This window comes from Epargyreus clarus, unplaced genomic scaffold, assembly GCF_041222505.1.
Source record: "Epargyreus clarus isolate Ecla_fem2 unplaced genomic scaffold, WU_Ecla_fem_2.2 ptg000004l, whole genome shotgun sequence".
Classification (NCBI taxonomy): Eukaryota; Metazoa; Arthropoda; class Insecta; order Lepidoptera; family Hesperiidae; genus Epargyreus; species Epargyreus clarus.
In genome coordinates this window covers 8,898,497-8,922,989 of record NW_027332212.1, presented here as the reverse complement: position 1 = coordinate 8,922,989, position 24,493 = coordinate 8,898,497, and the positions used below count along the sequence as shown (strand labels likewise).

Sequence of the window (24,493 nt, the reverse complement as noted above, 5' to 3'; positions counted from 1 at the left end):
TGTTGTTCTTTTTGCGACACTTTAATTTTTTTATTACTTTTTCTATACTTTGTAACTGAATTGAGTATTACGATGTTGTAGCAAATTTTGACAAGAAAATCAAAATTTTAATTCACTTTTCTGTTTTTTTTTTGTTCGGTAAGGATACCGAAATAATAATTGATCTGAAGTGGTTATCTCAATTATTGATTTGAAATAAATCCTGCGTTAACAATAATGTCCTTAATATGAAAATAATTTAAATTGATATCAATCAAAATGTTCATGTTTCTTTGTCGTAGTTAATGTTACAAGCCCACTTCAGACTATTTGATTATCATATTAGAATACCGAAATTGATTATAAAAATTAAACTAATAGTTAAAAATGTAATTTCAATCAAATGTTTGCAATTGCGTTGTTTCGAATAACGCCAATGACACACATTTTTATCATAATTGTAATTAAAAAAATAAGATAATACGAAGATAAGGGTTAAACTATGCTATTTTCGTCAGTGTAATTGAAAACAAAACATACTGTGGTGTATGTTTTGCATCTACGCATTGTTATTTAGATGCCGAATGTATGATTATTTTTGAAGTCATTTATTTGTTTCATCCGTATTTTTAATTATCCAGATATATTTTATCGATTCGATTAAACAACAACGAACTAAACTGGTTTCCAATTAGCTGTATCGAAAACATACAGAATTTAAGTATTTAATGTATTGTACAATACTAGAAGCAGCATACAAAAAACTCCAAATAAATTATGTAGAGCAATTACAAATAAAATAAATTATCACATAAGATCACTGTGTTTTATATAATATATTAAGTTCCTAAGACAACCCTTCCTTTTATGATTTAGAGAAGATTTATCTGTTATTAAGTTAGTCTGGCATGTAATTACAAATCAATTATTTTATATGGCAACCATATTTACAGCCCAGTGCAGCTGGGCATCAGCTTTTCCACCAATTGGAGAAGATAAGGGAGGTCTCCACCATACTTACTCTATTGTAATGTGATTAATAGAGAAGACATTAATTTTATTTCGTTTAAAGAGAGTTCTTTAAAAATGATAATCTGACAACTATACTATATCTCTGATATATATTTATAATTCGTTGTCTTCCTTATTTGTCTCCATAACTTAAGTATTTACCTCATAATAATATGACCTATTAAAATGAAAAGCCTCAGTTGTGTTTTAAGTTATTTTATATTCACCTTTAACATTATTCCTTATCATTATCCTTATCCTTCATTGGCCTCATTGTACATACCACAAGTTTTCAAAACAATTCAATAAACTAGAATTGGGTAATATAATAAAAACATTGGTATCCCGAGTCATTTTGTGCAACTAGCTATATAACAGGACATAAAATACAGGTAAACTAGTTCTATTTTTATTTATTTATATTTCATTCACATTTAATAGAACACTTAGATAAAATATATTATGATTTATTATGTATTAAAATATGTGAATATTTACATAGGTGTTTATCGATTGCGGTCGTTGGCGTCGTCCCGTCGCCGCCAGTCGAAGCCGCCGGGCCGCACGTTGGCCAGCTCTGGCAGGGGCACATAGTCAGGGTGCTCCGCGGGTGCATCGAACAGCTTTTTACTGAAATATTACATGTTTTATGTAGTGGTAGTAAGAAGGTCTATATGATGTAGAGTGGTCACTGCAGTTTCGCTTATGACTTCAACTGAGAAATATATTAAATATTTTCACGAAGAATTCAGTTATATCTTGGTATAGTCCGCGCCAAACTTCAATTCGTTTCTGAAGTTGTTGCGTGCAGGTGTAGCGGGCAGCGGACGGGTGCCGGGTGTCCCGCGCTGTCTTTGTCCCGCTAATATCTACAATTGGCTATTGCGACGCGACTAGTTTCTATATTTAGAGCGGACTAGCAGTTTGGTGTAGACTCTACACTCTTTGAAAAATATATTTGAAATACTCATAATGTGCTTAGGTAGGAATCACATTCAACTTGTGGTTAATCAGTTATTGTACCACATCTAGAAAGATGCGGTACAATAACTGCATCATAACTTTACAAATTATTTCATTGTTGTATTTATTATATCCTCAATGGAAAGGCTACAAATCTAACAGGCAAAAGGGCTACTTTGCTTGTTAGACTTTTAGCCTCTCCAATGACAATATGTTTATAACTAATGAAAAAATACTTACAGAAGTTTAGGTGTCTTCAGCATTTTATGGCCTCCTCTTTGTCTTGGTAAAATATCTTCCAAAAAGAAATAAATATGTCCAATCGCCATTCCCACCAAATCCACAGATATTGCATTTCCAAGCAATACTGAGAACCCAAGAAGTACCCAGGGTAGATATGGAGCCTGTAATACAAACATTGCTTTTGATAACACTTGCTGCAAATGTAAGAATAAACATTAATACTAAGGAACTGGGTACATGAAACTAAGTATATGAAACACTTAGAAAATTAAATATATGGCAAAATAATTCTAATTGCAACAATAGCTTTATTAAAAGATAAGTTTCTGTTTAAATTTCTTTAAAACTTGGAATATGTATGATATGATTTGAATTAATAAAATTTAAAAAATACCTATTATAAGGTGCGAATTAGAAAATATATTAAACATAAAAATGAAACACAAAACTTCAATTTTACTTATTTAAACAACACCTGTACTAAGTTATTTGTCGCCAATAGGACAACTACATATAACCTTTATCAACCTTGCATTATAATTGTTTCTTTCATTTAATTTAAATACATGTAGGTATACATAAAGCATACATATAAAAGGTAGTACTACCAGCATGATTAGATTGGGGAGGTACCACTGCCACACCTATTTCTAACATTCAACCAGGTATTGCATTTCAGTGGAAGGGATGCCAGCTGACTTACATACTCATATGAGGCGACACCTTATTTCGGAGGGTCAATGCATCTATAATGTGCTTTAGGTAGAACCCATGTTAATATTGAGATGATTACAGATACCCGTGGTCAGTACTGACCACTTAGCACAAGGTGGACTGAATAAGTCTTTGTTACTTCAGCTTTATGAAAAAAAAATCATCACCTGGAAATTCATCAGACCAAAGAAGTTCATGCGCACAAACACATTGCGGCGAGACCACACATAAACAATCATAATGGTGAAAGCTTGTCCTAAAAATAATAAGTTTACAAAGAAAGCACATAGCTGATTTTTTATTAAGGATTTTCATTATAGGCATTTTTTAATTTAAATGTATTATAGTGATTGTGACTTGTAAATTTCAAATCAACACATATTTTTGGTTCGATCAACCATGTTATACAATGTAGTTACAGTTATATTACTGAAACGACACAAATATTTTTTCTTCAATTCTAACTGTAACTGTATTATTATTTGCACATATAACGAAACTTCTAATATTTGTTTTGAAAGATACTAATAATGTAGGTATATAATTTAAATACAGAAGATTTAATTGTTTAATATCATTGCTGTTTTAAATTTCATTATTATACAGGCAATCTACATTTGAATTAAATTGTTCATTGCATATTAATTTACATAATATGTAAATAATTAATGACATATAGAGACTTACAAGCTTCAATATAAAGTCATAGAACATAGTTTGACTATATTGAGTCGAAATATGTTATTTGGTAATTGTAAAAAAAAGGATACAATCATCAGCACTCCTCCAAACATAAACATAACAACAAAGTCTGCCGTCCTTCCCCTAAATGAGCCCTCTTCCAACATCCTACAGTATCGGTATGTAAATATCAAGTTAAAGAAGAAATTAAACCCTAAGTTTCCAAAGAAAAGGAATGTTGTTAGGAGTCTCCATATCTGGAACTTTTTCAATATGAGTATAGGGTTGAAATATAGTTGGAAAGGCGACACTAGGTCCATTTGCTGAAAAACAAAACATTTTGTTATTTTTAGTAGTTTCTACGAAAATGGCTATGTAATTTGTTGTTAACATTAAACAATAAATTCGTCGAAGATTGGTCTTTAGTGTTACTGAAATGTATGTTTGCAAGCCTATTGTTAGTTCTACAGTAACACCTCTTAGAATGAAAAATGGATGTACAAGTGTAAAGCTATGTAGTGGTAACCTATATCATATTAATACATATAATACAATCTTTATACTCACAACAGCCAATGTAGTGATAACACAAGCAGTTGTATAGGCTCTTGTAACTGGTGGTATAAGCATATACTCTTGCAAAAATGTTTGATATGCCATTTTTAAAGTTGTTTTGACGATGATTTATGCACACATTATCAACAAAGTTAAAAGAAAAATATTAGATTGTCAGTTAAAATAATATTAGACTCTTCATGATTGGGCCACATCAGATTCAATTCAAGCAAAAAGCAAGCAGAGTAGAAATTATTAAAAGTGACGTTTATAATATTTGACACATGTCACAACTCTAATTATTAACAATACAGTGTTGCTAGTATAATGAGTTCCGGGACAAGAATAGGGCTACGGTATCTCCTGCCTGTCGTAAGAGGCGACTAAAAGAGGGCTTCTGGGGTCGTGGGTGGCAAGAGTGGGAGCTCGAACTGCCCAGCCAATGGCCCTGGGAAGGACGGCGGTATGTGTGGTCGCATACCGTCGTACGCACCAGACGGTGCGGTGAGCGATAAGCTCCCCTGGGCGGAGCCCGACGGGGCAATGCGCTAAGAGGACTCAGGTTGCGTTCCTTTGGAGATCCCGGAGTCATTTACTTACGCAGCGCTGAGGACGGCCACCGGGGGGGTTTTAGTGCGGTAAGAGTCCCACATAACCCTGGGTCGCTCCCAAGGCATCGGGTACCTTTTGAAGGCTTCCCCCTCGTGAACAAAAAAAGAAAAAAAGTATAATGAGGATACTTCTTCGCTTTTAAATATATTGTATTTTTTTTCTAATAATTTAAAAATAAAAATTATTCATAAAATATCATGGAATTTAAGGCTTGCCGATTTAAACAAACGTTATCGTGTTGTTTTTAAATGTAAAAGATAACGTAAAATGGAAAGTAATGTTACTGAACAATATGCATTGAAATGTCAAATTGTCAAATTTGACAAACGATAATAAATATCTGAGTTCACACGTAAAAATGAAATTATTTTGTACTATAGCAAAATAGGTGTAATATAGTAAATTAAGAAACGTTACGATTAACATATTGTACAGAACGAAGTACAATAATATTACACGTAAGATAAATTGTAATTTACAATAATGGATAGCAAAGAAGTTGGTGAACATTTGGTAGCTCTCAAAGTGATGAGACTAACAAAACCTGCGTTAATAAGTCCAACAATCGTTACGTGTGATTTCAAAGACTTACCAGGAAATATTTTGAATAACTATTTAAAAGACGATGCGACATCAGTGGTGCAGATGGAAACTTTGGCGGCAGGTCAGTTCCTATTGTTGCCGCAAAGTTTCGGAAATATTTATTTAGGAGAGACATTTTCTTGCTACGTGTGTGTCCACAATGAGACAACCCAACCTGTTCAAAGTGTATCCATTAAAGCTGACTTGCAGACATCCTCTCAGAGAATACCACTATCGACCCAACAAAACCAATCACCGGTAATGTTGGATGTAGATGAGACACTCAGTGATGTTATTCATCATGAAGTAAAGGATCTAGGCACTCACATCCTAGTATGTGAGGTAACATATATGTCTAACTATAATACATTGGCCTCATTCAGAAAGTTCTTCAAATTTGAGGTAATGAAACCATTGGATGTAAAAACTAAGATCTACAATGCTGAATCAGATGAAGTGTTCCTGGAAGCACAAGTTCAAAACATCACTTCTGGCCCTATTATACTTGAACAAGTATCTTTAGAAGGTTCACATCAATTTGCAGTCAAGTCATTAAATGAGGATGGAGATGGGCAGTCAGTGTTTGGGGATGTTACCTTGCTGCAATCACAAGAAAGTTGCCAGTATTTATACTGCCTCACTCCAAAGGAAAATGTTTCTCAGCAGATAAAGCTGATGGCTGCTGCGAGGAACATTGGCAAGTTGGATATTGTATGGAGATCTAACTTGGGAGAGAAGGGGAGATTACAAACAAGTCAGATACAAAGGATGAGTCCTGATTATGGAGACATTAGAGTTACATATGAAAACCTTCCTAGTAAAGTAACTGTTGATGAGCCATTTAATTTCAACTGCAAGATAGTTAATGCCAGTGAAAGAACACTGGATCTTATACTCAAGTTGAGATCGCTTCAAAATTCCAGTCTGCTTTGGTGCGGAATCTCTAATCGTAAACTAGGTCCCTTGGAACCTGGTAATGCAACTTATGTCAATTTAACTGCTCTACCAATTAATACTGGCCTGCATAGCATCACAGGAGTATCTCTAGTTGATCTGTTCTTAAAGAGAACATTTGATTATGATGATTTAGCAAGTGTTTATGTGTTTTAAAGATAATATGTTATATTTTAAGGATCAAATTGTGTAAGAGATTAGTTAACATTATTCTTATGAAGTATTATATTAAAATAGTTGAATTTTATAGTATTTAGATACAAAAGTTAAATTTTAAATGCACTAGCATCCAGATGACAGCTCTAGGGATTATTTTAAAGTATGTTTCATATTATAAAATTCTTAATATAAACATGAATTAATTTTGTCCATTAATTATGGAATGTTATTGTTAGGCATAAATAATATATAACTTATTATAAAATCATATTACAAATATTATTTGTATCATTTATTATCCTAAGCCACTATAGCAGAAACCACTAAATTGTGATTTTCCACTAAAGTGGGAATAAGCCGTTTTGTGTATTATAAATCAGAAATCTTTATTTTCTTGTCTCCACTTTGCCTAACTCATATCTCTGCATTGGTGGAAACAACACGCTATGCCGCTAATCCGCTTTAGTAGAACCAGACAGACCTTACCCTCAAATACTACGCTGTAGCTGTTATCGAGTTATCACTCAAATAGGTAATATACAATCGATTCTAACGAAATTAAATGAACATTAAAAATAATATTTCATGGACTGGACTGGTAATATTAGATGATATAATATTTAAGTGTATTTAAAGTTATATTTATTTAATTTGGCTTTATAATTTTAATGCATTTGATTATATAATGGGATTAAGAATATAAAATGAAGTGACAGCTGTCAAGCAAGACAAGTCAAGTCAGTTACTTCTTACTTCAGTGTTTCAGTATTTTCAGTCGATAAGAAATTTTATATCAAATATTATATTATTTAATCTAAACAAACATGGTCCTTACGAAGGAATACAGGATTTGCATGCCGATGACGGTAGAAGAGGTAAAGCTTTCTCGCTATTATGTTAATACTTGTGTATAGTAAAAAAAAAAGGTTATGTTTTTATCTAATTTTCCTTTATGGCTGCTTTCAGTACCGCATCGGGCAGTTGTATATGATAGCTCGGCATAGTTTCGAGCAGTCGAGCAACGGTGAAGGCGTGGAGGTGATATGTAACGAGCAAGTTGAAGACGAAACGAACGGACGCGGACAGTTTACAGAGAAGAGGATACATTTGTCTAGGTATGCAAATGCGTAGTTGCAAATAATAACATGTCTGTGTTTCTTAATTAGAAAATCTAATTAAAATAATGTCGTACTATGAATGAAGTATTAATTATTAATTAATTAGGTGTTTAAGTATCTTATTAATAGTAATAAAACATCATGTATATGTAACATGAAATGAAAGTTTTTCTTTGTATATTATCCTGTATAATATTATTATAACATTTATTTCCAGTCATTTACCCTATTGGTTGCAGAGCCTCATTCCAAAAATATTTTATATAACTGAAAAGGCTTGGAACTATTATCCCTATACTATAACAGGTAACTCTATAATATTAATTATTATGTAATTAATATTACATAGCCTATATGTATAACATACTATTACTTATATGTTTTATTTGTTTCATGTTCATCTCTGCACAGAATACACGGTGAGTTGTTTATTATAATTAGCACACATTTGCGATAAATAAACAATATTTAAGCTACATTTTGAAATAAACAATATTTGAATATAACAAAAAGCTTCAGGCAATACATAAATGACTAAGTGTTTATTTTTTTACTTTTTAATGTGATATTTACCTTTTCTTTCAGTGTTCATTCATACCTAAGTTTTCTATATCTATTCAGACACGGTATGAAGATAACAATGGGACCACTGAAAATGTAAGTTTATTACAGCCCTAATATTTTTTTAATTAAATTGGTTGGAGGAAATGGGTATGCAATCTACGTGATGGTAAATTGTTGCTTATACTATGGATACCTGTAATTATCTGAATCTACCTTAAGATCAGCCATAGATGTGGTACTACTCCCAAGGATTAAGTTTTAATGTTTCTAATAAGAAAGTCACCACTCTAAATAATCACTATAAAATAGTGGTTAATAAACCACTACTCCTTTTGTGGCAAAACACAGCAATATTGTAAAATAAATAAAAATGATTTATTGCATGTATAGTTTTACAATATTGTTGGGTACCCTCTCTTAAGTATGTTAGTAAGTATTAGTAGTAATAGAAGTAGTTGTCTGTGCAGTGATGAATTATTACTAGAAATTAATTGCATTAAAATAATCCTGTATTAATGTTATTTCAGTGTTTGGGCATGACACCAGAACAATTGGAAAGCAGGGAAGTTGACTTCATAGATATAGCTTATGATGAGATGAAGCCACATCATTACAAAGCAGAGGAAGATCCAAAGCTCTTCCAGTCTGAGAAGTCTGGCCGTGGTCCTCTCAGGGAGGGATGGAGGGACTCGCATCAGCCTATCATGTGTTGCTACAAATCAGTCGAGGCCAAGTTTGAAGTCTGGGGCCTACAGACTAGAGTGGAGGAATATGTACAAGTGGTAAGAAAGCTCTCATGTATAATCTTTACTTTAATTATTGTTATAAATTTTTTAGTATTTTCTATGTAAAAATTTGCTACTTGTATACTGTTATGTATTGCAATGATCCAATTTGAAAAATAAAGCTTCTGTTTTGTCATAACAATGTATGGAACAATTGAACTAAATGAACTTATTTTAATAAGATTATTTCTTGTCCATTATATTATTATATATTTTTTATATTATAATTTCCAGGCGATCAGAGAAATTCTTCTCTTGGGCCATCGACAAGCTTTCACATGGATGGACGAGTGGTATAATATGACCATTGAAGACGTAAGGAATTATGAGAAGGAAATGCAAGCTAAAACTAACATGAAGGTATAGTTATATTTTTATCGCTCAATTTATTACTGTGTACTTTCATAAATCTGTATAATTCATCAACTTTGTGTATGGTAAAATTATACCTAATCTATGTAGTCCTATCCCAAGGCTCAAGAAAGCTCTTTTAGCAACTTTTTGCAAAAATATGTAATATTATTTATCTTATATTAAGATTTAGTGATTGTTTATCATGAAGCGTATCATACATATTATTACATAATTCATACATAAATTATAATTAACAACACCATATCATAACAACATAACATATTAGCTGCTGCAGATCTTAACTGACTTGTTGACTCATATAAAATGCTTGTAAACTTTTTCTTCAGGTTCTTTCATAATTTGGGGTGCAATTTCACTTTGGGTAATTTTTCTTCATTTCTAATGACATATTGAAGTTTTAATACAATAAATATTAACAGGTAAAAACAGCGCTCGAAAATGATGGGTCACAAAAATCGGGTTCTTCACAGCCACAAACACCAAAATCAGCGAAAACACCTGTGGGTACCCCGACAGGAGAGACCAAGTCATGGTTTTCTTGGTCTTAAACGTAATTGTTACACTCATCTATGTAATTTAATAGAAAAAATCACTTACAATGGATATTATCTTCATGATCAAACTAATGATATTTTTTCATAAATGACGATTCTCTGTTTGTTTTTTATGATATGTTTAAATAATGGAATAGTAGTGGTTAACAATTTTGAATTAAACACTTCATTGAAACTCCATTTATGGCCATAAAAACATCGGAATAATAAATGTACATATGACGTAGTAGCCAAATGGGCTCTTAATAGTCACACAAATAAATCTTAAAACTCGTCATTTTATTGTGTAAATGTTGTAACGCTAGAAAATAGTTATATGCATGTCTCATATTAAGGGTACGATTACTTTGCCTATGTGTTAAGTGTAAGGAAATCTTGTAACATTTGTCATATTATGACAGTTTAGTTATTGGGCTACTAACTTTTTATGTGTAACATCAGTGTCGCCACTACATTGTTTTTAATACGTGTTTGCTTCGCTGAACGTTACATGAGAATGTCTTGCGTGTCAATGTATGTATTTTGTGAGTATATATATTTTTTATTAATTGATAGTAAACGGGTGATCATTGATTACGTGAGAAGTTCATACCGATTTTCCGGGAAATGTCGATAAATATAATTGTATGATTTGATCATATCTTAATAAAGAAACATGCTTTATTTAATTTGACACTATTTTCTCGCAATTTTAGTTGGTTTCTTGTGGAAAAAAAATGTGATATTTGCTGACAACCCGGTTCTCCCCAAAGTAAGATGAAACGCCTCACGTAATTAATGGACGTCCCCTAATTACTCTACCTAACAACATAATTTTAAATTAGTACAAATTTCTGCCTATTATTGCAGCGCACCTGAAGTGTTCTCTGTCGTCCTGTATCTACACTACCACAACCTTCAATATAAGATATTATTGTAGTAGTTCTCATAGCTGTAATAAGGCAGAAATAGATGCAGCGATGATGCCATTGCATTCGAACCACGAAGAGTTGTACCGTCTGCAATTTAGAAGTTTCAAAAATCTCATAAATAATATAAAATTGAAAATTAACATTTAATAATAACAATTAACGTAAAGTAACTCTATGAGCTACCTACCGTTAGATTTTTTTTTATTTTCATATTTATGTAATTTTGGCTATGATGTAAAATGATATTGACGTCATACTTTATAGTATAACAATTAGGTAATATTTGTTTGCTATGGATTAATGTTTCTATACATATTATATCGGAATACCTATGTTTTCGCTATTTATAAAATAATACATTAAAAGTAAATTATAAGTAGTGCAATACCAAAGTCCCTCGAATGGTCATAGTTGTAAATTCCAATTTAGATTATCCATAAGTGACATGACATTTCAATGAAATTTGAGTACAAAGTAAAAAAGGAGAAAATATATTTATCTATCAATTAAAGTGAATTACATTAGAAATAGTGCACTCTTTCTATAACTATAAATATGAAATTGTGAACCTATTAGTAAATTACATAATACTTGTATGTAATTATATTTAGTAAAATATTTCCTTCATTAGAACTAATAGTCATATTTTAGAAAAGAATACTCAGAACAAAAAATATAATCAGGACAATGTACGAATAAAACCATTATATTTTTATAACAGTAACTTTAAACCAACCGAATTATGTAGGGCATGAGTTTATATGTTTTATATATTCTCGTTAAAGTAATACTCGCATCTATCAAATTATAATATTGTCTTAGAAAGTCTATGAAAACAAATCAAAAAACATTGGATCGAAATAGATAGACGTAAATAACTGCCTAGAAAAACTGTATTTTGAACGTTGTTTGGTAAAAATCTGTTATGACTGATATGAGTATAATTGTGCTCCGACAGTCTTGAGTTCGGAGCTTGTCTATATGAAAGATATTTAAAAAACTTCGATAGCGTGATTCAGAATACTCGTGGCGCCATCTCTTGATGAGTAGCGGGAAGTCGCCACAGTGTTATATGACACCGATAAATGTGATCGAATTTATCGACTGAATAGTCTCGAAATATTCGAAGGTAATCTTGACAGAGTTCGACATGAGAATTTACATGTAATTCTATACTATACAATACATGTGTTCATGTGTAGTATATTTCTTTTTATTGTATAAAATTGTTGTTTATATATGAAGCGAGTTGAAGAGATGTTATCAGTTTTAGTTCCTCTAAGTTAATTATCGACTTATGTAGATAAATAAATACTTATTATTAGTTTAATTAAATATGTATAAATAATAATTATATAGTATGTCACAGTACTATTTATACAAAATGGCCTATTCGCTTACATTCTTCATTATGAGTATTAGAGAACTTGACTAAATTATCTTCCATTTTTAATTTTTTAGTATTATTAGTCCGTATTGTCGTTAGTAAATACGTTGTGTAATTGTATTGGCCTAAACTATAATATTTTCATGGGAGTAATAATTTCCAATCACCTAAGTCGCTTTCAGATGGAAAAATAGATAATGTATGCATGCTTATGACTGGGGATGAAAGATTCGTGTCCCAGGAAAACTAAAAAAAATCTTTGATGGGTTTTTGACTAATTGATCATCACGTGTTTCAATGCCGAAACATAGGACCCTAAAGTCCTTAAAGGTGTGTACAGAAACGTGTAATCTATAAAATGTGATCCACCCAATAATGTGATTCGCATACACGTTTGGAAGCGGCATAAGTGTACAACATACTGCATTGTACATTCCTTATTTTATATTTCGCCCTCTCTAGATAAATATAGATGAATAAATAGAATGTGATTTTGGGATCATCGACAACCCAATGTGTAGTCGAAATATAGATCTCCATAGTCTATGTAAATGGAACACACTTTAAACGCGTGAGGTCATTATCATAAAGGATAATCTGACTCTTATATTGAACTCTATTATATAAGAATTGGGTTAATAAATAGTAAAAGAAAAATATTGATGGAATGGTTCAACATTTTGCTGGCAACACTGAATATTAACGTTAGAATATATATTTGATGGCGAAAGCTGTTATTTATTATATAGTAGATAAATTGTAGAGAAATTTATATTGCAAATTAAAACAGTAGATACTTTGTTACTAATATATTAACTATTGATGTTAACTCTGTCCTAAGTGTTGTATCGTGAATTCAATGTAGCTATTTTGTTGCGAAGAAATTAGTTAAATTGTGTTGTTAAAAATATCTTTGTCAGGACTCTTCCTATGTGAAATTAGTTATTTTATCTTTAACTACTTTGCAAAGGACTAATCTTCAATATTAGCTAGTATAATATTGTCATAGTATGGTTTTAAGTTTACATGTAATTTAAACAATTTGTAATTTCATGTAATGTACTAAATTTATTTGTTAAAAAGTCCTCCCTTTTCAATGTCAGTAAGAAATAAGAATAGTTTCAAAGTAGAAATGTTCTTTATAATTATACAGCTTGAAACTGCGTCATCGTAAAATCGTAGTATCGTAATAAATTGTTGTGCTTTGTTGATATTTCCAATTTCTTATTCTAAGTTGATGTTCAGTTGACTAGATAATAAAATGTGTTAGTATATTTGATTTGTGTTTAATTTTTAACTAAATCATATTTTTACCTGTAGCCATACATTTTCCTTTTCACGCAGCATGTTACACCAAATGTCTACGATAATAATGCACTTCACCACTGCTGATGTTTTCCTTCACCGTATAGCAGGTGATAATTAATTTCTTATACGCAAATAAATTTGAAAATCAGAGGTGCGTGCCCGGGATTTCAACCTCGGACCCCTCGATCGAGAGGCCACGTTTCTTAACCACTAGGCTATCACTGCTAATGAAAAATATCGCTTTACTAAAATATTGATTGTGGAATCTGATAGTGATATAAGAAAAATACAAAAATAATAAATAATTGCCTTACTTTCTGTTACAAAATTGTATTTAATATTTTATAAATAAATGCATGTATCGTTGTCACTATTACGCCTTTTTAAAATTTATTCATTACGTCACGGATCCAGCTTAAGTGAAGACCTATGCTGACGTAGACTCCTGGCAGACCAGGCACGCCACAGCTGAGGCCGTAGCTGCATACACCTTCCAGGAAATTGGCACACATGAGAGGTCCACCAGAATCACCCTGAAATATTATTATAGAGATTTATGTTAAGAATATTTATATCATGCTTTAGTAATGTACTTACTGTAATTAATAATAATTTTATCTATATTTGCTATAATAGATTACATGTTTTATGCAGTTGTTACCGTGATTCCATATTAACCTTGTCATTTATATAAACACAAACAGTCCAAAAACTTCATTAATTTCCAGAATACCATATTCTGAATAGAAGTAATTGTGTTGTTTTGGCCTTTGTCCATACAAACGTTTTATAAGTCTAGTACTTATAGCACATAGATATTTCTCCTATACATAGGTATTACCTGACAAGCATCAACTCCATTGCCAATAGCACATATCATGCCGTCGTCGGGGCCGGGCGCTACGAATGTGCCGAGCAACTGTGTACATTCGTCCAGTGATATTATTTTGAGATTCGCTGCCAACAATTTATCAGAAATCTCCATATTGTAAACATCTTGAAAGCCATATCCATATATAGCGCATTCGCCTGAAATATATTTGTATTTTAATTTTTTATTGCTAAATCGCCCTCGAGTTGCCCAGAAGGTAAATTACACAAAATATAATATCATTCTCGCCTAAATCGTATTTTTATTACCTTACGATTAAACTTTAGTATGTGAATTTAAAAAAATGTATTTTTTTGTAAAACAATTTTGTCTGCGAAGGTTTGTTACAAATTTATCTTTATATAACTCTCCCATAATATGACCTTTTATGGTAGAGACCTGGTTGTTTTTGTTAAAATTCTTAAAAGTTACTGTATAAAATCTTGAACAAATCAGATATCCATGGGATTGGATTTATATTATCGCGATCAAGATTATCGCTTAAAACAAGTGGCGATATAATATTGAGGTCAAATAGTAGTAGGTAGTAACGACATTTGGCAGATTTACAAATCATCATTTCAGAAATAGATGGTTTACCTGATAAACCAAAAGATGATTTAGGCAGCAAGGTGTCGTTAAGCCAAGTTGTGTCATCTAAATTGAGTTGTATGCGTAATAACGCAATGTCATGTGCTCTCGTGCGCCTGAAACCATATAAGTCGTTGTGCAGACATTCTTGTAACAATTTCGCTTTACTGCTTAAGCGCTAGAGATAAAATCATCAATGAATGCTTGAACTTGGCGCTCTTCGTTTAAGTCAAGGTCATAATTTTTCACTGGAATACTTTTTTTTATAATATAAGAGTAGCAGACTCGATGCAGTCCACCTGATAGTAAGTGACTACTGCCGCCCATGGACTGTAAACAATCCCAGATAGGGTTAGATATTATACGTGAGATTGGCCATCGATGCGCCGATACCCCTGAAACCTAAGCTGGAACGCCTCGGAAAAGTACGTCTTCTTTACCACACCCTTCAAAGCAGAACACAGCAGCGTTTAACACTGCTGTTAAGAGGCAGATATAGGTGTGGCGGAGGTGCCGCCAGTGTCGAACGACAGGGTCATACTACCTTCAATTACATACTTGAATAATCAGTCAATATTATTTTTATGTCGCTATGTATTTTATCTGTGCAAGTTATTGCGCTTAACGCTTTTATAAGGAGAACAAGGGTAGTATTTATGCTACCGTTGTTAAATCATGTAGAGTTTTAATAATTTCAAATTTAGCGTCTACATGATATTCTTATAAAACTTACTTATGGTAGTACTGATGTGTAATGATTTCTAACACCTCAGCCGTTGGAAATGTTTGGTTATCGTTAATGCAGTAATTATTTAGTGATAGGTAATACTCTCGTGGGCCGTAGTGTACGCAGTGAGCGGAGGTCACGGCGAAGCGCGAAGACACCAAGGTAGCTCCACATATATGTTGACTACTGCTGATATTTCTCAAAGAGGCAACCCTCATTTGAGTACCTGGGTATAGGGTAGTGGATTATTACTAATTTAATCGTTATTAACTGTAGCTTCTTGAATTATTATATAATATATCAGAAATTATGTTTCACGACTCATTACTCGTGACAAGAGCACCCATTACATTAATATTATAACGGATTGTTCATTACCTTACATGTTATGAGCACATGTAATGCAATGATATATAACCGTAATTATTCATGAAATATAGGTAAACAATTTATATTCTGGTAAAAGTAGGTAGTCAAAATATAAAACAAAAAGAAAAAAGGGAAGCACTACTCGAGCTCGTGCATTAAGGTATATATCCAGTAGATACTAGGTAGGTACTTATCACAGTATTTAGGTAATTATTTATGCTAGGTAGACGTATTCTTACGGCGTCCCCAACTCACATTTGGTTGATTTTAATTGTTGATATTGACCTCTTACACATTAACGGATCGCGCATCCGTTAGCTACGTTAATTTAATAAAAGCAAGGTTCTTTTCTGTAGCGCGGTACCCAAAATAATAAATATTTTAGGGTTGCGAAATTGCCGATACAGGAAACTTTGAGCAGAATGCAAATAAAATAAAGTTTGAGAACCAACGTTTCTAAGTCTAGACAGTCTGTTTCACACATACGTATTTATACACTTACATAACTTACATATGGATACAGCATACTGACAATCCGTCTGGAATTCATAGGTCAGGAACAATGTACATCAATGCATTGCGTCCTTTTGAGAGAGTTTAATATTTGAGACGGAGACTCAGTTTTTGCTTCCATGCAATAAAGAAATTCCAGTCTGTATAAACTTTACAGTATTTGAAATGCTTCGCGTATTTTTCGCTGCTATCCAACCACAACTATCTATAAACCGGGGTTAGATCAGCCCACAATTTATTAAATTACGCCGCGCCCGCGGGCTGCCGGCTTCCTGAATGCCTAACTGCATTTGTATAGTTCCGTTTATAATGGAATTCTAAAAATATTCGCATTATCGGAAAAAGATTTCTTTTGCTTTTTCTTTCAAAAGTAAAGTAGAGACGATAATTTTAAACTTATAGGTACTTCATATTTCGATACGCTTGTTAAATTATTTTTAAATTTCCTATACTTGTTTTTTTATTAATGATAGCGCTTTAATGACGAGACATGCCAAGTTTTGGATACAAGGGGGATAAACTTGGCAAGCACTTTCAAGTTTTTATGGTATCATAATGTAAATTAAAAATCAATTAAGTCTCACTTGCTTTAACATACTTTTCTTCATATTAGTCTCAAGAGTGTGTAGGACAGTCAGTTCACACTTGTCCAACGCGTTGGGCTATGTCGTACACACTATTAACAGACTATGAAGTTTAACATAATTCAAAGTTAAGAAGTAGCATATGGATTAAAAGCAGCTACAATTATGTGAAATGGCCATTAATTTCATTAATAACTGTGATGCGGATACTCTACTATCGGCCAAAGATGCTTTGCCCATGAAAATTAGTTTGGTATACCTACCACATGTCAGTTAAATCTTTAGTTTTCTTACAGATTAAGTTATTTTTATAAACAGTTAATTACGTTACTCTACAACATATGAAAGATTATACGTTATGTTGATCGATTATTAAAATGACGTACCACATTCAACTTCGACACCTCCTATCACTCTTTTAACTCTTCTCCCATCAATTAGTCCAGTTAACAACAAAATTAACACCATTTTTGACATTTTACGGTATATTCAAGTAAAATGTAACCTTCACATTACACATATCTTCGCGTGGGTAACTACTTGGAGAACACATAAAAGAAATTCGTGACATAGGTAATGTGTATACAAGTGTTGAAATAATGAATTATAGACAATAAAAGTTGTCAGATTAGATAAATGATTATCTGGTGGTTCATTGTAGTACGCAGTCCTCTTGGTGGTGAGTGTTGACTGCCGACCATGGACATCTGTAATCAATTGCATATAGAATAAGGACTCTACTTGTACTGGTCATTCACGGCGTTGCTATTCCTGAGGACTTAGAAGGCCGCCTCATGTGTAAGTCAGTCGGTATCCACAACCTTGTATCGAAACCTAAGAACTGTTTCGCGCTAGAAGTTCCTGGTCAAACCATACTTCTTCTACGATCATTCAAATATCTATAAAATTAAATAAAATAAACAGTCAACCAATTATTTTGTATCTGTTTTATTTAGTTGACAAAATTTAATTAATTTTGTGGGTACAAAATAAAAATAGAAAGGACGGTAACTATATACACTTGTAATGATATTTTTGTATGCGTTTTCTCACGTTTTCGTCCGCCCTCGCTGTATTTTGAAAGTTAGTGATCGTAAATGAAGCGCTCGCAGCCTTGTGGTGCTCTCGGATCGGAAACAATACTTCACCTAGTGCTATTTAGTGGCCTGATGCTGCTCGTCTGAAATTTCTACCCTAACCATAAACATACAAGATTTACTTTGTGACAAATTTAATTTCACGAATATAATATGATTATCCTCAGCTTGATATGGTGGATATTTAGAAATTTACAATCGCCCAGACTTATCTGGTAGGTATATGGGGTCAGTATATTTTCATAAACGACTTATCAGTTATCTCGAGAACTTTTAGTGTAAAGTTATTCTTAATATTGATGTGTAGTGTGAGTGCGAGTGCTTATCTTGCAGTCATTGTCCTGACTGGTGTCAAAACTTTGATAGTGATATTTAATAGTTTTTTTAAGTATTTACATTTTTGTGGTAAATAAATATTATAAATAGAGTAAATCTCATAAGATGTAGCACATTGTTATTGAGAATGCTCATGTTTGATTAATGAGTTTGCAAATTGCACGAGCAGATGACGAATCGTGATAACTGTTAATTAAAAGAGACATTAAAGCCACTTATTTATATATCAGTTTTACTATTAATATACTCGCAATGAAATATTGAAGCGTATGAAATTAGTTTGAGTTATACGTAGAAGTAAGCACGTACGCTTAAAATAACGTACCATATCTATAATTATTTAGTGTTATTGTTGTGGGTTGCATGTGATGCCAAGACGTAGCGACAACAGACAGGTGGGAGCGGGCAGCGGGCAAAGCAGCGAGGTTTATGTAACACGAGGGCGCGAACGGGCGCCGCGGCGGCAGTGCTCCACCGACCGTCGGGGCACACCGCGCCATGGACCGGGCGAGCAGCCCGCCGTCGGACCCGCCACCGGACCCGCCGACAGACCCGCCGCAGAGCCCGCCCGCCGCGCACTCCGGCTTCGGGGCCTTCTGCAGCGCGCTCTCCGACACGCTCTCGGTACGTAGACGCGATCGACTCGTGCGGCCGCCCACACCCACCGCTTCGCTACTCCATCGCGGACCAAAACGCATTCTGTCGCCGGTAAACGCTCTCCTTGTCGTTCTACATTATTCCGCGTAACCGGCGCCGGCGATTGATGTGACGCGACGTTGCTATTTCGGGACACACGTGCTTTTCGAGGTCGACGAGCGAGGCCTTCGTTCTTTCTGGGCTCCAGCGGGAGCAGGAGGAGCATGGAGTCGGAAAAGTGATCGAGGGAATAAAAAATATAAACAAGTTTATTATTAGAGTGCTCGTTCGGACCGGGTCGCACGGCCGTGATTTGTCCGATGGCTGTGATATACCGAAATACCCGCGCAATAAACGAACACCCGTCGCGCGGTATACAAAGGCCGGGCGCGACATCGGCCACTCGTACGAACTCTGCAAGCCGGCTACCACGACCGGCATCTCGCGACACCTCTAACGCGACGTCGCCGCGACATTGCTCCGACTCGCTGCTGATTATAGGTACAGAACTAACATTTAGATATTCTCTAAATTTATGGTAGCGACGCCGTTACCATAGAAATTTTGTGCACTCATGAACAATTAGTAATAAACAATGTTTAGTGTTCATTTAATTTTCCAATACTGGCGGTTAGTTTGAACAAAATAGAAATGTGTAATCAAATCGATACAAGTTTTATTTTTACTGTGTAAGTAGAAAGTGCAGTCAATATATAATTTACGAAACGCGTAACATTTTATAGGTATTTAATCCTAAGGTGTCCTTATAAAAATAACAAATCATTTATCAGGAAGTAATTGACATAATTTTTCATAATATGCAATTAGCGAATTATGTTAAAATTGTGTGTGTGTGTTAGAACAGCTTTTCTACGTACCTAATTAATATTTGCCATGTTAGAACTATGCAATTATTATATTTTGTTCGGTTGGGATATATTACAAAAAATACTTATAAATTAAACAATTAAAGTTAATTAATTCTCGTAAGTTTTAATGAAACGTATCTGACACATTTATTAAATATTTATGATATCGGTGGAATATCTAATAGTTAGATTTCTGGGAAACTTAGAATAGGACTATTTACGAAATATATTGTGCACGTGTTTTACGATACATTGTGTTTAATTCATCTACAAATAATAATCGGTCAGAATGTTATCATTGTTTCAATATTTTATAGGTTATATACTAGTTATTATTGCTAACATATTGTTATATTAAATCATTTATCTTTAATATATTATTTTAATTATTGTAATTTTTTTAAATTATTTTAACATCGGCTGTAAATAAATAAAGTATAACATATTGCCTGTAACGTCTAATTGGACTAAAAAAAAAAAACAATAACATTAATTTTAATATTTCGGTGTACAAGTTATGTGTTTTCATTAATATCTCAAATCCTTGACCAAAATATACATATAAAATAACTATATACTTAATTACTATAAACTAATTAATATTTTGTCATCTATCACTTATTCATAGAAACCTCCCATTATGCTATGGCTATTGCATCCATACATAAATCTACTATTTGGAGATAATATTTTGGTTCGACAGTAACACAGCAACTTCGTTTTTGTCAAATTATTGAAAGAAAAGATCGCGTGATGCTACGATCGTAAGGTCAACCTCAATACCTGTCACAACCTCAATAATGTCTTAAGCAGCAACGTAGTGCTGCTGAAAACTGGTTATAGGGTATTATAAAATAAATTTACCTATGTAAGGGCATTCTGATTTAGTCCTAGTCCATTGACTTTATAATTAAACTCAAATAGGATTCCTGTTCTTAAGATTACAGATAACAGATATTTTTTCACAGGTTTCCATGAGCGACGGTAATCATTTATCATGATTTATCTACATACATTCATAGATTAGTAAAGATAACTCACTCCATACAAGTAAATGAAGCCAGTTTTGACAGTTGGAATTGTGTGCGTAATAATAAAGTGTTGCCACATCTCCGTTCTAGTCTCCCTAAAATGTTTGAAATACGTATTTATTTATTATGTAAATTACGTAGTATTCGTTATTTATACGTAAACTTTCTCTAAAAAGGTTCTATTTGTCAAGAATTCAAACAATAAAATGACCAATCCCGTCGTCTTATTAAATTAAATGTGTATTACGAAAGTAATGTTTATTTATGAAATATACTCAACGCACACCATAACTAATAAGCAATAAAAAGTAAAATATATTAAAAATTAACAAAAAATATACAGAAGAAAATATATGACAGTGACGACAACAAACATAAAATGTACAATTGCTATAACAACGATTAACTAAATCCGTAAATGTACAAATTAAACAAAAAAAATAATAAATAAACAAGCTTCATGGAATCACAAATCACAAGTAAATGTATTATTGTTTCATTATTTTTCGTGTTTGGTCCGCCATGATTAAGTTACTGACAAGAAAGAGACAATGTATTCCTTCCAAAAGTAAAGTAACGCAAAAGTTACGTCGATATTTACGTATGAATATTTTGAAAGTGATTATTATTATTATTTACCCCTTATGATTCGACTCTGGCGGCACCACCGCCACAAATATTTCTGCCTCATAACAGCAGTGTTGAGCGCTGCTGCATTCTGGTTTAAAGTGTATACCTTTCTTGGATATGCGCTTCTAGTTAGTCGACGCACTCCACATTTTGTTACGTATAAATCAGTCTCATCAAAATGATCTGAACAAACTACACTCCAAGAATTTGCTTGCCAGTGAGGATCATTATGACTTAGTTTTATGGCAGCCTCCCATTTATCATGTAGCAATATATTTTTTGGAAACCTAAAATAACCACATTGGACAGAAAGATAAATAATAATATTATGCACTATCTACGCAATATGAGTACATAATCAAACGATGCAATTAAAAAAATATTTTTCAAAAATTTAATTATAATTTAATAATATTATAATATTTCAATTTAATGTTATTCGTACGTAGCTATTATTTCTGTTAAATTTAAATAAAATACATAAACAATATCTAATTTTACTTGCAAGTTATTTCCCACATATAAAGTAACTCACAATGAGGTACTGGCAACACTTAGTACTGTCAATGTTATCTATTTTCGTGTTTGTGAAATATTAAAAATATGTAGTTTTTAGACCATTTACGAATGAAATGATACTTCTCCGCGCTTTTTCTTAGATTCCGTGCTGTGTTTGCACCATTTAACTGCACATGTCGGCATTTTTCCGCGTAAATTACACCACGACGGTCGGAAACGTTATGGGAAAAACCGTAAACTGTTTTACGTGAGTGTGTGCGTAATTTCGTGTACATGCATGAAACCCGTAAGCTGTTTGATTTTTTTTTGACTTCGTCAATTACAAGGCGGTGAGATATCTTTACTAATCTATGCATACATTTGATATTTTACTACTTAAAAAAGTTTTAATCATATTATATTATCATAATATAACATTATAAGCATGTACCTTATTTGGTTTACTTACTAAAACTCTTCGGCTCTACAAACGGTTCTACAATAACCATTACAATTATCCTAACGTTTCGGTCGTTGACTCTCTTCTACAGATTGTTATTTAACTGGCTTTTTTATGTGTTTAAGTTCAACTACTACACAATATATATATAACAGCCTAACATAATAATTGAGATATGTTTTCAAAAGCTTTTCAGTAAACGAACTTTCACATTATAATAATACGTAACTGTATAAATAACAATGTATTAGTTTATAAAATTAAGTCATTAGATAACATATGGTACGGATTTAAAAACTAAGGCGATTATATTGCCTTTCATGTCATTACATATAAATGCAGTTACAACGCCATAGAATGCCTAAAGCTTAGAAATTTATTGCAACCAAATAATAGTCCATAATATGAAAAAAGGTTGGTGTATCAAATGAAAGGTATATCTCTCATTATATTTGACGTTTCAGTTAAAATAAGCGTCAATTTTATTAAGTTATCTCATAATATTACCTATTTAACTTGGCGTAAGGCAGCAGTGCGCGAACTTCCTGTTTCCGGTTTTGTAGAGTGCTTCAGGCTGTTCCTAACTTAATACTAGATTAATGACGTCACATCGCCAATATTAGTAGGTTAACTCCTTCAATATGAGTTTCCGCAAATTCTTTGAAATCTCTTAAGGGATTAATATTTTTTTATACTTATGAGTAGATCTTTGATGTACAAACAATATTTAACATATTCATGGGTATCTTTATTTATATCTATTTTATTAAGATATAAACGTCAACATGTAAATGAAAATAAAATGGACCTTACGTTTGGTATAGAGGTTAAGGTTAGCTTTATGAAAAGTACTTCAAACTCATTATTAAAAAAAACATTAACATTTTTCCCTTTCCAACTTATTTTTTTAAATTCTTTTATTTAATTATTATTGTAACGGATAGATACGGATTTTTTTTATTGAAATGACATGTTTTATTGTTATTATACTATTCCACCATTGCCAACTATGTGTAGGTATGTATAATGTAAGCGGCTTACAAATTCAATGTCATAACAAATTGGATAACGGTCAGTAACAGTCAATAATGCGGTATTTTTAACAATAAAAATGTAAAATAAAAATGTAAACTTTTCGTGGTGCTACCACAAAATAAACTAGAGTTCAAAGCGAACTAAAAACAGATCTTCAGATGTAGTCTTTTTCAAAGACAGATTTTTTAATTGCGAACATACGTGGGTAGATTGTAATTAAAAAATATAATCATATTAACTAATCTTAGTACATAATTCGAGACTTGATTCGTAAGATATCTTTTATATTGAAAGTTAATCATTTTATCGAACTACAAAAAAATATTGACTATTATAGTGTTTTTTTTTTTTTTTTTAATATAGGAGTAGCAGACGAGCATGCAGTCCACCTGATGGTAAGTGGCTACTGCCGCACATGGACATCTGTAATCAACACCAGATAGGATTAGATATTCCTACTTGAGGTCGGCCACAGATGCACCGCTAGCCCTGAGGACTAAGCTGGAACGCCTCGGAAAAGTATGTCTCCCTTGCCACACCCTTCAAAACGGAACACAGCAGCGCCTAACACTGCTGTTATTAAGCAGAAATAGGTGTGGCGGTGGTGCCGCCGGAGTCGAACCAAAAAGGGTTCTATCACCTTCATTATTCATTTTTGGTTATTTCATATTAGAGCGCATATTTTTCTATAATTATTACCCAGAAACTTTAACCATTAACCTCTTTACGTCCTTATTGTGAAAATTGGTTTATGAGTAACAAAGAAGGTTTCTCGAAGTTATGCTTTGTAG

General features: G+C 32.8%; 5 protein-coding genes across 5 annotated transcripts in view; 3 read left to right on the top strand and 2 right to left on the bottom strand.

Annotated features, from left to right (window-relative positions):
* Positions 1 to 1,190: 1,190 nt before the first annotated feature.
* Positions 1,191 to 4,430, bottom strand: Der-2 (Derlin 2). The gene is made up of 5 exons (XM_073093141.1): positions 4,159 to 4,430; positions 3,681 to 3,914; positions 3,078 to 3,200; positions 2,194 to 2,357; positions 1,191 to 1,620 (listed from the first exon to the last, which is right to left on the bottom strand). The coding sequence occupies exons 1-5, from the start codon at positions 4,249 to 4,251 to the stop codon at positions 1,497 to 1,499; spliced, it is 738 nt and encodes a 245-aa protein (XP_072949242.1). The 5' UTR covers positions 4,252 to 4,430; the 3' UTR covers positions 1,191 to 1,496.
* Positions 4,431 to 5,059: 629 nt separating this feature from the next.
* On the top strand, positions 5,060 to 6,730 carry LOC140757436 (trafficking protein particle complex subunit 13). Its single transcript, XM_073093138.1, has one exon. It carries the CDS (start codon positions 5,242 to 5,244, stop codon positions 6,448 to 6,450), a length of 1,209 nt encoding a protein of 402 aa, XP_072949239.1. The 5' UTR covers positions 5,060 to 5,241; the 3' UTR covers positions 6,451 to 6,730.
* Positions 6,731 to 7,163: 433 nt separating this feature from the next.
* On the top strand, positions 7,164 to 11,425 carry rdgBbeta (cytoplasmic phosphatidylinositol transfer protein 1). Its single transcript, XM_073093139.1, has 8 exons — positions 7,164 to 7,328; positions 7,420 to 7,568; positions 7,789 to 7,877; positions 7,983 to 7,990; positions 8,157 to 8,228; positions 8,663 to 8,917; positions 9,155 to 9,280; positions 9,715 to 11,425. The coding sequence occupies exons 1-8, from the start codon at positions 7,278 to 7,280 to the stop codon at positions 9,841 to 9,843; spliced, it is 879 nt and encodes a 292-aa protein (XP_072949240.1). The 5' UTR covers positions 7,164 to 7,277; the 3' UTR covers positions 9,844 to 11,425.
* A 2,396-nt stretch (positions 11,426 to 13,821) lies between these two features.
* On the bottom strand, positions 13,822 to 17,802 carry LOC140757431 (trypsin-3). Its single transcript, XM_073093134.1, has 5 exons — positions 17,497 to 17,802; positions 15,651 to 15,870; positions 14,927 to 15,033; positions 14,297 to 14,484; positions 13,822 to 13,988 (listed from the first exon to the last, which is right to left on the bottom strand). Exons 1-5 carry the CDS (start codon positions 17,585 to 17,587, stop codon positions 13,839 to 13,841), a joined length of 756 nt encoding a protein of 251 aa, XP_072949235.1. The 5' UTR covers positions 17,588 to 17,802; the 3' UTR covers positions 13,822 to 13,838.
* A 1,118-nt stretch (positions 17,803 to 18,920) lies between these two features.
* Eip63F-1 (Ecdysone-induced protein 63F 1) overlaps positions 18,921 to 24,493 on the top strand; it is a 26,894-nt gene continuing 21,321 nt past the window's right edge. The window contains exon 1 of the mRNA XM_073093135.1: positions 18,921 to 19,167. Coding sequence (XP_072949236.1) covers positions 19,042 to 19,167 — 126 coding nt within the window. The 5' untranslated portion in view covers positions 18,921 to 19,041. The remainder of the gene's footprint in view (positions 19,168 to 24,493) is intronic.